This window comes from Carlito syrichta, unplaced genomic scaffold (assembly GCF_000164805.1).
Source record: "Carlito syrichta isolate Samal-C Ts95f unplaced genomic scaffold, Tarsius_syrichta-2.0.1 Scaffold301756, whole genome shotgun sequence".
NCBI lineage: Eukaryota > Metazoa > Chordata > Mammalia > Primates > Tarsiidae > Carlito > Carlito syrichta.
This window is the reverse complement of record NW_007245852.1, coordinates 322,118-335,579: the sequence shown is the minus strand read 5'-3', so window position 1 is coordinate 335,579 and position 13,462 is coordinate 322,118. Positions and strand designations below refer to the sequence as shown.

The 13,462-nt window shown below is 40.7% G+C and overlaps 1 protein-coding gene across 1 annotated transcript in view; it reads right to left on the bottom strand.

Moving 5' to 3' along the window:
* The window catches only part of TBC1D22A (TBC1 domain family member 22A), a gene marked incomplete at its 3' end in the record, with an annotated part of 137,837 nt that overhangs the window by 12,517 nt on the left and 111,858 nt on the right, over window positions 1-13,462 (bottom strand). The window contains exon 5 of the mRNA XM_008055162.2: window positions 3,436-3,506. Within this exon, the coding sequence (XP_008053353.2) occupies window positions 3,436-3,506 (71 nt within the window). The remainder of the gene's footprint in view (window positions 1-3,435; window positions 3,507-13,462) is intronic.

The following is a 13,462-nucleotide window of genomic DNA, read 5'->3' as shown; positions in this document are numbered from 1 at the left end:
TGAGCTTCCCAGGTGATACTAAGATGTAAAAAGAATGGAAAATCACAGGTCTAGAGGACAAGACAGAACCTCCCATGTCCTTGTCTCCCATCCCCACCTAGCCCCATGGTAGGCACAACATGGACCCCATGGTTCACAGCACACTGGAGTCAGTTCAGACTCTCATGCCTGAATCCACCTGGAAATTCCAATTCACTGCATGGGCCCAGGCACAAAGATCTGCAAAAGCCCCTAAGAAGAATCAACTGGGAAGCCAGGTTGAAACCCTGGGATTCAGAGAATGACTAAGAAGGAGCCTTGACTGGGGATGCCTCTTCCCTGTGACCCTACAGTCTTTAATTGCTTGCTGGGTTATCTCCATCATTTTCCAAAATATTCTTGTGATCCCAGAACTTGCAAAGGGCTTGGCTGAAAGCAGATGTGTGAGAAATACTTGCTGAACCAAGAATGACTGATTAGCAGTGTTTACTATTCTCACCAAATCTCTGATATGACAGAACATATGCTGGGGCTGCCTGTGCCTGGGAGTAACCAGACAGGAAGGAGATTCATAAGCAAGCTCCTGGGTCAGCAGTTCAAGGATGAAAGCTGTCAACTGTGCCTGCCTTCCACCTGACCAGTCCCATGCCTGACTAACACCCTTCAACAGGGTAGGTCCCTTCTCCTGGAGGCCCAGAGCTACAGCACAGCATGATAGTACGTGAAGAGCCTTCTTGCCAGCACAGGGCATAGAGCATGACAAAGGCACAGCGAGTATCTGTTTCCTGCAAAACGACCAAGGCTTGCTCCCTACTTTAGGTGTCAGAGTCTCTCCAGCCCCACCCCTGTAGTCTTTGGCCTCTCAACTCCTTTCCCTGCCTCTTCCCGGTTTTCCCTGTCCTAGTTCTAGTCCCCTCCCAAGAGCCAGTCAGGTGCAGTCCACTTTGCACCAGTATTGCTCCTCCTCCATTACAGACATGGGCAAGAATTACTCAGTATCTGAGTTACCTGCTTACGACCCTGTAGGACACACTCTGCTTCAAAGGAATCTGAGTGTGCATGGTCTGGCACTCAGTAAGCACTCAATAGGGGACAGAAATGGGGGCAGCAGTGCACTGGGGGCACAGGAACAAGATCCTGAGAGAATGAGCTCTGTTTCTGAGCAGTCAGACCCTAGGTCTGCCCTGCAGGGGCAGCAGGATAGACAACAGAGAAAGGTCTACTGTCTATTCCGCAGGCCCCAAGGGGACAACTTGGTCTTCTTCCCTCCCTGCTATTTCCCAGCAACTAACCCAGTGACTGAAACACAGAAAATGCTCAATAAATATCTATGGAACAAATGAATCTTTCAAGGCTTTACTCTTCCAGAAACACAGCCTCATTAATCCCACTTAAATCCTTCAGGACAAAGCTTAAGCAGGGGGTGGGAAGGACCCCATGCACCTGGCTTCCTCCTGGTCCCTACTACCCCTGGTGCACACTCCCTTAAATAGACTGCCTACTCACCCCAGTCTTTGCTACTGCTTGTCCCACCCCTACTGCATCCAACCCCTGGATCTTAAGACCCTCCCCATCTCCCTCACCCAGAATGAACACTAACAACCCTTTCAAGATTCCATGTAAAATGTCACCTTTTCTAAGGAGGCTTGCCCGGGATCCTCCTGAGTGTGAACTCTCCTAGAATCACACCCCTCCCCTTCTTGATCCTCCCCACTCTCACTTGCAAGGATGGGAGGACAGGACAGGGTTTGCTCACTGACCAGCACTACTTTTTTACTCATCTGTCAACCCAAGCCCAAGAGAGGGCCAAGAACTACCACTATTTCTGTCCCTTGTGACCGCAAGTCCTCACTCCCTCCCCTCCTTGCCCACCAGCCAAGGCCTCAGACTCCAGGTATGAAGTTCCCTCCCCAAGAAGTCGACCCTCAGCATTAAACTGCTCCACTCGCTGCTATAATCCCTGTTCCCTTGCTTCACACTTGTGTCCTGCTCATCCCCTGTTCATCCTGGAGTATATAGTCTAAGACTGCACTGTCACTGTCCCACTGACAGTCTGCACCCTGACTTCTTCCTAATGGCAAGCTAGTATCTGGCTCATCTCTGTCCCTTAAGCAAAGGCACCTGTAAGCAGTGATGGTTGCATGAATAAATATGTCTAAGAACACCTGGGTTTACTCTCACTGGCACCGTCAGCATTTCCGGTACAGACTCTACCCATGCCCACACGCCTCATGTCCACAACCAGCAGAGTGGTCAGTCTGTCATCTCCCCCCTGCTCCTCTGTCCACTGAAGCCAGAGTGTCCATTTCCATGTCAACCCCTGCGCAGCACACATTAGGGCAGCAAAACCGTGATCTGCAGAGACTGAGAACTAGAGAAAAAAGAACAGTACAAAACAACTCACATGAGACTTTCCACCCAGACTTGGCACATCCGTAATAAATGTAAAATTTCAATGAAGGATCTTCAAATATTTTCATCAAAACGTCCTATAAATCAACCTGAAAAGCTTGTAACCTATCTTAGAGGACATTTGTAAAACTGGATATAAACTGGAAAACTGGATTAAAATTAAAAATACAAAACAAAAATATAAGCAATCACAGCAGGTCTAATTTTAATTGCAGAAGAATATTTAATCAATAAATATTCACTGTTCAGAGCTGCATCTGCATTTAGGATTACAAGGTACTAAGCTGCAAATTTATTAAGACTCATTAGCAAGAAAGAGTCTTTTAAATACTGAAAGTCAGACCCAATTAGAGTTTAAGAACTTAGAGTTCCCTATTGACTTAGCTCCAAAAATAATGAAAAAGGAAAAGAGAAGAAAGTTGTCTATAAACTATTCTGAAATGTTCAGCAGGAACAAATTTACTTCCAGTGCTAAGCCAGAGCTAAGTACATGTAGATGTTCCAGTATAGTAGATGGACCACTACTGCCCACCCCAAATTTCCATAAAGGCAACTTAGTGCTGGGGTTAAGGCAGTAGAATCTTGTCCTCCATCACAGAAACACAAATTACTTCTAATAACCAACATCATCACTAATACTTAAATTTTTGTCAAACATGTTTCCCAATTTTCAATATATTTCAACATATTTAGAACATATTTCCTGGTTTCAACTCCTCAGAGTTGAAATAACTTTTTTATGCTGGAAACTTTCTACATCATAGGCTGGAACATACAATAAAGATTTTATTAATAATAAAATCAGAGAAAAGAACATAGCTGTCATAATTATCACTTATCCTTATTTTCTCCTAGTTCAGTTGCACCAAATTTAAAATTAAGCAAAGTATGGACAATGTCATCTTAGCCAGGGCAAAGGACTGGCTAAGTGTGCAGTACTCAGGGCAAGTGTGTGGGCTGTGGCAGACAAGCCACACTCAGGCCAGCTGACCACAGTTAGTGCTCACAGGGGAGACTGTGCTGAGGAGGGACAGAGAGACTTACTGAGAGAAGTTTCCATGTAATTGGACGAACTGACTTAGGGATTCCGGACCAGCTCAACTTCCGTAATTCCTCTGTTGACAAAAAAAAAAAAAAAAAAATGCACAAGGGAAAACAAGATTTACAAAAGGTTAGCAAACTTTCCCCAATGCTTTGACATATTCCACCCATTTTATTAGGCGGCAATGAGCCCCATAAATGAAACTAGAATACCCCTAAATGAAAACAATTTTGAAAATTGATTGTTCTCAATAAAAGAGAGAAGGAAGTTACCACTCTGTTCAAACAAAGCTTAAGGTTACCTCCTTACATTGAAATCTGAAAGTCATGTTTGTAAAAACACATACCAGCTGGCACGGTGGCTCATGCCTGTAATCCCAGCATTTTGGGAGGCCAAAGTGAGAGGATTGCCTGAGTCCGTGGGTTCAACACCAACCTGGGCAACATGGTGAGACCTCTTCTCTACAGTAAATCAAAAAATTAGCTGCATTCCAGCTTGGGTGAAAGAGTGAGATTCCAACTCAAAAAAAAAAAAATCCCCAGTGTCCCTGGAGCTACCCTGGGGCAGGTAAGCACCAGGACCCTTTTCTCTCACAAGCAGTGAAGCCCAAAGGACACCAGCCTCCTTCCCCTCCCACTTCCTTCTCTCTACTTCTCTCTCTCCCATCGCCCCACACTCCTGAATGCCTTTTCCCCAACTTGACCACCATAACTGGTCTTTCTTTCTCTCTCTCTCTTCCTCCCTTTCTCCCTCCCTCTCTCCCTTCCTTCCTTCCATCCCTTCTCATTCTCATGATATGCTGCTTAAGCATACCTGTATGCTTTTAAAAGACATTGCCTCATGGTGATAAGCCTGTCTTTATAAAGCTTTAAGTAAGGATGTAGCCATATTATACACATCAAGGACAACAAAGTCTTCAAGGTAGACTAATACAAGTCAGTGATGCTTTACAAATACCTATAGTTGGGAAGAGTCACAAGAGGGGAGGAGTTGGCCAGAGGCAGAGGAGGAATGGAGAAAAGCCCAGTACCTCCCTAGGGCAGGAAAAAGCACAGCAGGGGCAGAGGGGTAAGGATAATGGACCCTGAATTCTATCTGAATTTCTGTGTCTCCTTGAGTGTCTCATTCACATGCCTTGAATGGCTAGAGAATTCATTTCAATTTGTAGGTAAATCAACACTTGTCCATCCCACTGAAATTGATGTAATTATTTCTTTCCATTAAGTTAGGAATCTACCATTAGTTTATTCTCCTAACATCTTGGAGCTAATAATTAATACTAGGAATAAAATAAATGATTAAATAGAAGATTTTGCTAATATAATCAACAAAATACAAAGTCCTGACATCTAATCTTTTTCCAATTACTAAAGTCTAAGAAAAATAAGTACAGAATAATTGGGCAATAGTACCAGCAATAACTTGCATTTTACAGCAATCTCAGAAAATATCAAATCTTCCCCAGTACCCTAAGGATATTATGAAAACCAGGAACCTAATATCTGAACACCAATAATGTAATGTTTACCAACCATGTTCCCAGTGCCTCTCTCTCTGCATAACTCTGGTTTTCTGATTATAGTTTATGAAAAAAGCTAAGAGAAAATTCAGTTGTTAGTGTTCTCTGAACCTATCTCCTCACTGGGAGATTCATATATCTTAAATATACATAATGAGACAAAGTTCTTTGCTTAAGCTTCAGTGTTTAAAGAGAGCTTTCATATATATTGTCTTATTTGATCTCAAAACAGTTTGAATTATTTAGGGTTGTGATCACTACTGTATACATGAGAAGTGATCCCAGAGAGGTCACACAGGAACTAAGTAACTTTCAATACCAGAGTCTTTCCACTATATTAACTCCCATTCTTAAAAAGACTATTTGCAGCACAAATAACTCTCACATCTTGAATACAGACAAAAAGATTCAAAATAAAATCTTAGTAGAATCAAAACACAGCAGGATACTCAAAGAATAACATACAGAAGTAGCATATGCTCCAAGAATGAAGGAGGGATGGTTCAATGTCAGGAAATCTTGTAACTTTATTGACATGTTGAATGAGGTTGATGGGGAAAGCCATATGAGCATCCTGATAGATGTCCAGTGTAGACTTTCATCCACAACCCATCTGCCTCTGCTATTATACCTTTCTAGCAGAATCCCAGTTGTGCAAAGTGACCATACTTTCCCCAAGCAGTCCTGGGGGTGGGAAGCCAGCCCAGAGGAAGATGAGTCCACCCCCACTCCACTTCACAGGTGGAACTCTGTAGAGCAAAGCCACACCCTTACCAGTGGCTGAGTCCCACTGGGCCTGGGACCCTAACCCAGCCACTGAGTGCATATTTGCTGGGGGTTTCTAAGACAGATCCTTCTTGCTCTTGGGAAAGCTCTTGGAGGCAACTCAACCTTCCTTCCTCTGAAAGTTGCCAGGGTCAGATGTGGGGCTCAGGACTATTGCAACTATCTAGTGCTCAATCAGCCTGAGGATAAAGGCAACAGAGAGAGGGAAAAAGAACCAAGATACCAGCAGGACAGAGTTTTCAGTTAAGCAAGATGGCCAGACACAAGAACATTCAAAAATCAATAGCTTTTCTCTATTGGCAAAAAAGAAAAGAAAATAGTATAGGCATAAGCTTAACAAGAACTATACAATACCACAAGAAGAAAACTATAAAGCTTCGCTTAAAGACATACATAAATAGAGGGAAACACCAAGTTCAATGGCATTAACAAGTATTTCAGGAGCACTTCCTTTGGGTCAAGCACTGGGCTAGAGGTAAGGGAATTCCAAACGTGAGCAACACTAAACACAACCCCTGTGCCTAGACAGCCCCACGTGCTGGACAGATCACCTGTGCTTAAAGAGACTCCATGTGCTGAACAGCTTGCCTATGCTTTAAGAGCCACCCCCCCCACCATGCACAGAAAGTCCCTCTGTGCTTAGAGTGCTCACCTGAGTTCAGACAGCTCACCTCCCATTCCAAGGACACAGCAAAGGTAAACTTACAACTAGACTGAGTGCTCAGGAGAAGAGTCCGACAGTGCTATGAAACTGGAAATGGGGAATTTTACCTACTTACAAAAGTCAAGGAGGTTTCCTTCAGAAAATGACAATTGAGATAAGACCTACAGATGAGGAGAAATTAACTGAGTGAAGAGGGGGGGCCACAATAACAGCAGTCTAAGCCCAGGGAACAACTTATGTAAAGACTGGACTAGTATAAAGAAGAGATTAGAGGGGCCACAAGTGGTCACAAGAGACCATTCAGTCGGCTACTTAAGAAGCCCAATGTAGAAGTGATGATGGCAGTGAAAGGATGCAATGACCAGAGATATTTAGGAGCAAAAAATAAGAAGACTCAAACAATAGACTGGATAGATAGATGGAGCTAAGACTCAAAATTATAATGCTGTCAATTGTCACTTTTAAAAATCTTTAAGTTCAATGCAAAAGTCAATCAAAATTCTAAAAGGATATGCTGTATGCCTTCTGAAATTTGGCACACTGACCCAAAGTTCACCTGGAAAAGCAACAGCATATAAACTGCCAATAAAATTCCCAAAAAGAATATGAAAAGACTCATTAAGAGACAAGATAATATATAATGGAGCTATAGGAAGTAAGACAATGAGGTTCTAAGAGACCGACTAAGACAAGGAAATCAATTAAATAGAATGAATGATTCAAAATCAAGTCCATGCATATACAAGCAATTCATTATCATGAAAACAGCATTTCAAATTGGGGACTAGTCAACCAGTGATGTCCACACAATATGGTATCTATTTTTAGAAAAGGAAATTCGGTCATATATCGTTCATACAAAAACTAATTTCCAGATGATTAGAGATCTAAATTGATGGGTAGGTAGGTGTGTTTTTGTATAAAAGAAAGATTAAAAACACTAGAAAAATACTAGGGACTCCAAAAGGGGAAAGAATGGGGACAAAGGTTGAAAACCTACATATCGGATACTATGTTCACTATTTGGGTAATAGAGTCATTAAAAGCCCAAACTCCATGCATACACAATAAACTCATGTAATAAACTTGCACATGTACACCCTGAATCTATAATAAAATAAACTTTTAAAACCCTAGAAGAAAACATAAAATATCTTGGTATTTTCAGTGGGGAAAAGAGCCTTTTTAAGTAAGACACAAATCTCAGAAACTATAAATCAAAATATAACAAATTCACATATAAAAGTTACTGGATGGTGAAAAATACTAATGTTCAAATGACAAATGGTAGGCTAAAAACTACATGTAACATATAAAAGTGTTAACATCACTAGTATATAAAGAACACATACAAAAGTAGGAAGATAATCTACAGAAAAATGGAAACTTTACAGAAGAGGAAATGGAAATGGCTTTAAAACATACATTTTTAAAAGACACATAACCGCCGGGCTCGGTGGCTCAGCCTGTAATCCCCTGCCTTTGGGAGGCTGAGGTGAGTGGATTGCCTAAGCCCGCGGGTTCGAGACCCGCCTGGGCAGCAAGACCTCATCTCTACAATAAATCAAAAACTCAGCCGGGCATGGTAGCGCATGCCTGTAATTCCAGCTACTTGGAAGGCTGAGGCGGAAGGATCGCCAGAGCCCCGCAGGCAAGGCTGCGGTGGCCAGGAGCGGCCACTGCACTCCAGTCTGAGCGACAGAGTGAGACTCCAACTCAAAATAAATAAATAAATAAAAGACACATAACCATAATTAGCTGGATATAATTTTAATTAAATGACAATACCCATATTGATACCACTCTCTTACAGTTTGGTAAACATGTATAGTTTGTTTGTTTGTTAGTTTCAGTTGGAGTCTCACTCTGTCACCCAGACTGGAGTACAGTGGCACACTCACAGCCACCCCAGCGTCAACCCGCTAGGCTCTGGCAATCCTTCCACCCCAGCCTTCCAAACAGCTGGAACTACAGGCATGCGCTACAACACCTGGCTAATTTTTTATTTATTGTAGAGACTCAAGCAATCCACTTGCCTCAGGCTCCCAAAGTGCTGGGAGTATTTTTTTGTTGGTCAAATTTCAAAAGTGCTTAACCTTTGAGCAGCAACTTTAAGAAACCTAATCTGTAGGAATATTTATAAAAGTATGCAAGGATTATACACAAAGATATTCATTTGAGTAATGTCATGTTAATGAAAAATTAGAAACTACAATGCCTATCAATAGGGAGATGATTAAAAATCCTATTACGTCTATGCCCTTGAATATGATATCACCATAAAAAAGGAAGGATATCTTTTTATGTAGATATGGAATGAATTTATCTAAATTATGAAGTGAAAATGGAACAATACAAAACAGCATGTAGATGCCCTGATTATTTCTGTAGGCACATTACAAGAGTCTGAAAGCATAGGCAGAATCTGGAGAGGAGTTCAGAGAATGAAGTCAAGGATGGTAGAAGATTTATTTTTCATGGTATACCCTACTGTGTTTCTACAAAGCTGCAAAGCTTCTGTGGCATCTCCACTTTAATCTCCAACTATTCAGACTCCATCCAGCTTTCCAGACCCTGCCCTAATCCTGGCAACTCCAGTGCTCACTCACTTCCCTCTTCTGTGCGTGCCAATGACACTAACAGCCTGCAGGCCTATGTCACAAGTATCAGTCTCGTCTCCCAAAAGTAGTGGATAAGCACCTAAAAGTCAGATTCCATAAGTCTATTTCTTGTCTCTCCTAATGCAGTGCAATCACTTAGCATAAGTGCTATAGAGAAGGAGTGCAATTCTTTCCTCTGCACCTTTAGGTTTGTTTGTTTGCTGATCGGTTGATGTAATATTTTTAAATTGAAGTATAATTTATATACAGTAAAAGTACTGATGTAGTCTCCCCACATTCCCACCCCCATCCAAGAAGTGGAACATATCTATCACCCTTTTCTAGTAAGTCTTCGTCCCTCCTGGAGTGATATCTATCATGACTGGTTTTGATAGAGTTCACTAGTAAAGCCATCTGGCTCTAATGTTTTCCTTATAAGAAAGCACTATATTACAAATTTAGTTTTTAAAATCAATATAAGAATATTCAATATTTCTATTTTTTCCTGCATCTGTTTTACCAAGTTGTGTAATTCAAAGAATATGTCTATCTCATGAATTTATTGACATAAAGTTATAAATAATATCCCTTTATTAGCATTTTTATGTTTATAGAATCTGTAGTGATGTTCCCTCTTTCATTTCTGATACTGGTTATTAGTGTCTTCTCTTTTGTTCTGTTAATCAGTCTAACTAGAAGTTTTTCATTGGTCTTTTCCAAAAAACAATTTTATATTTTAATTATTTTTGTCAATCCTTTTTTCCAGTTTATTGATTTTCACCCTTATTTAGATTATTTCCCGTCTCCTACTTGGTTTTGATTATTTTCCTAGTTTCCTAAGGAAATGTTGAACGTGGATTTGAAACTTTTCTTCTTTTCTAATATAGCACATTTAAAAGTATAAATTTTCCTCCAAATGCTATTTTAGCTGCATCTTGCAAATTAATGTGTTGTCATTATCATTCAGTTGAAAATATATTCCACTTTTCCTTGTGATTTATTCTATCCATGGCTTATTTGGAAGTATGTAGATAAATTTCCAAATATCTGGAGAAGATTTCCTGGTTATCTTAATCTTACTGATTTCTAATTTAAAGCATTTGGTGAGATAAACTTGGTGTTATTTCAATCCTTTGATATGTACTATGACTGTTTTGGCCCAGCATATAGTCTGCTTAGTGAATATGCCACATGCCCTTAGTGAAAAGAATGCACATTTCAGTTGGTAGAGGTGGTATTCTACAAATTAATTAGCTCTATCTGGTTGATAGTGCTATTCAAATCATCTATATTTTTATTGGTACAGTACTTTAATTTATCTGTTCTCTCAATTACTTAGGGGTGTAAAATTTCTGCCTACGATTGTAAGCTTGTTTATTTATCTATTTCTGTCAATGTTTGATTCATGCATTGTAAAGCTATACTATTAGGTACACATCTATTTAGGACTCATCTCTACTTGATTCTTCCATCACCATAAAATATCCTTCTTTGTCTAATACAATTCTTTGTCTTGAGGTCTTTTTTGATGTAATTGTAAGTAAATCTGTATTCTGGTGTTTAGTGCTTGCATGACACATCTTTTTCCACCCTTTTATTGTTCATTAGAAGGTGTTTATGTCATGAGGACTCCATGCTCATTAATGGATTAATGCCATTATAAAAGATCTCCCAGAAATAGGCTTGCCCTCTACTGCTACGTGAGGACACAGCAATAAGGTCCTGATGCCACCATCTTTATCTTGGACTTCTGGCCTCCAGAACTGTGAGAGACAACTTTCTGTTCTTCATGAATTATCCAGTCTGTGGAATTCTGTTACAGCAGCACAAAACAGACTAAGAAAGCTTTTCTTTCAGCTTTCTGTCCGTGTATGTCTTAGATAGTAAAATCACTAGTGCTCTAAGAGAGAAAACTAATATGTAAGAAAAACTTACATAAGCAAAAAATAAATGAAATTAAGAATGAATAAAAATGAATGAGAAAGAAATAGCATTTACTTCTTCTACAAAAGTGGACTTGCTTTCTGAAAAATAAAACTTTAAAATATTTTTATGAAAACAACCCCATGTTCATTTGTACTGTGAAAGCTTTACTTCTCCTAAAACTTCCACTTGGGAAATTGCCATATGGTAACTCTACGACCAAATGAAGCAGAGTGGCTGCCGAGTGTATAGCAAACACTTGTTGCTGGTTCAGTGGACCTGAGTTTGAGGTCTAGCTTGGACAACAACAATTTAGGAGGTCCTGGACAATCCCCTTCATTTCTCTTGAGCTTCAGTTCCTCCACTAAAACATAGGACAAAATACCTGCATCACTTAAGTCACATAATGTTAATAAGAAACAAAGACAATACATGGGAAAGCATTTGTAAACCATGACATACTATATAAATGCAAGAACATGATTCTATTATGCTGACAGATGCAATTACTCAACGCACTCTGTGAACCCAAACCATAAAGCAATTGGGACTCATTCGTTCTAATTGGATGTAAAATATCACATTTGAGACTGAACCAGAAATCTGTCACAAAATGGTGTATGCAAAGAACTCATCGTTATAGGCACCTTTTTTCTGAAAAGCCAAAAAAAAAAAAAAGAAAAACAGAAAAATCAACCCATAATTTAAGCACCTCCCCCCCACGACTCATCTCTTATTAACTGGCCTTAATTCTGATTTTAAAAAACTTTGTTGCAATATGGTCTGGGAGAAACACTGAACAAAAATAAGAGATGCAAGTACACTACAATCACCTAGGCTTACACATGGTTCTAGACTTAAAGTTGGTGTCACCTGCATAAGAAGGGTCTGCAAAATAAGCACATTCCCTTTCCCTAAAGCCATTTACAGGAGAGTCTCATAAATCAACTCCATCTGACCAGCATTTATTAGCATACCCTCTGTATAAACTGTCTCCAGGGCAAAGCCACTGAAACACTCAATTCATCCAGTTTGTAAGCACCGATTGACATTCACCACGGACCAGGCCCAGAACTAGGCTCTGAGGGAACAATTAGACCCAGTTCCTTCCCTTAAGGGGTTCATTGTCAAGTAGGAAGAAGAAATCTATCAAGTGCAATCAGTGTTCACCCGGTCTGTAAGAGAACGTAGTACAAGGTCCAGTGGGATACCAGAGACAGGCAGTCCCCACTCTTTAGAAGGCGACGGCAGGAGAGATTCCCCTTGAACTGCTGCTGGAGAAGCATCTTAAAGCCAAGCAAAGCAAATTTATCTCTGCTCCATGCCCTCACTCTCACCAACAGGACAGTAAAGGAATAATGTCATAAACAAGGACAAGGGTGTGAAGGAGGAGACGACAGCAGACGAGAAATGTCAACAGAAATCTGAAAGATGAAAAGCAGACACAGGAGTAGGAGCTGACTTAGCAGAGTGGAAATGGTGAAAGTCTGACTCCTGCCAAGGAAACGCCAACAGAAAGCAGTCAACCAATGGCAAAGAACCCCCGGAAAAGGTTACATGAGGGGCAAATGCAGGAGTGTACCCCACTTACTCCCTACCCATGAAGCAAGAACTCCTTGTCTTACCCAGCAGATTAACAGCTCTAGGATACAACAAGTTATACAGGACAGGCACTTGTGGCTCAATGGCTGAGGTGAGTGGATTGCCTGAGCCTGCGGGTTCGAGACCCGCCTGGGTAGGCGAGACCTCATCTCTACAATAAATCAAAAAATTAGCCGGGCATGGTAGCGCGTGCCTGTAATTCCGACTACTCAGAAGGCTGAGGCGGAAGGATTGCCGGAGCTCAGCAGGTCGAGGCTGCGGTGGCCGGGAGCAGTCACTGCACTCCAGTCTGGGTGACAAAGCGAGACTCCAACTCAGAAAAAAAAAAAAAGAACTAGGGTTAAAGTCACATCACAAACAATGCCACCAAAAGTTGTGATGTAATTACAATTATGAGAGGGTGGGGATAGAGAAGAGGGAGAAGCATGATAAGAGTGATACACCCTCTGCTTCCAGATGAAAATGTCAATAAATATGGCTAAACTGTAAAAGTCTGCAAAATTACCTTAGTATTTAGAAATATAAAGGCAAGTGTCAGAAGGAGCAGCCAAAAGGTACAAGTGATAATCTCTGGGGATAGAATGTAAAGATGAGGAAGGGTGGGGATGAGGGATAATTGATCCAGTATGAATCTTTTATCACAGGCTGAGTATCCTTATCCAAAAAACTTAGGACTAAAAGTGCTTCAAATTTTGGATTTTTTTCAGATTTTGTAATATTTGCATATATATATCATGAGATATCTTGGGGGGACAGGACCCAAGTATAAACACAAAAATCATTTGTTTCATATATATCTCGTACACATAGCCTGAAGGTGATTTGGTACAAGATTTTTTTATTTTTTTTATTTTTTATTTTTTTGAGTTGGAGTATCGCTCTGTCACCCAGACTGGAGTGCAGTGGCCGCTCCCAGTCACCGCAGCCTCGACCTG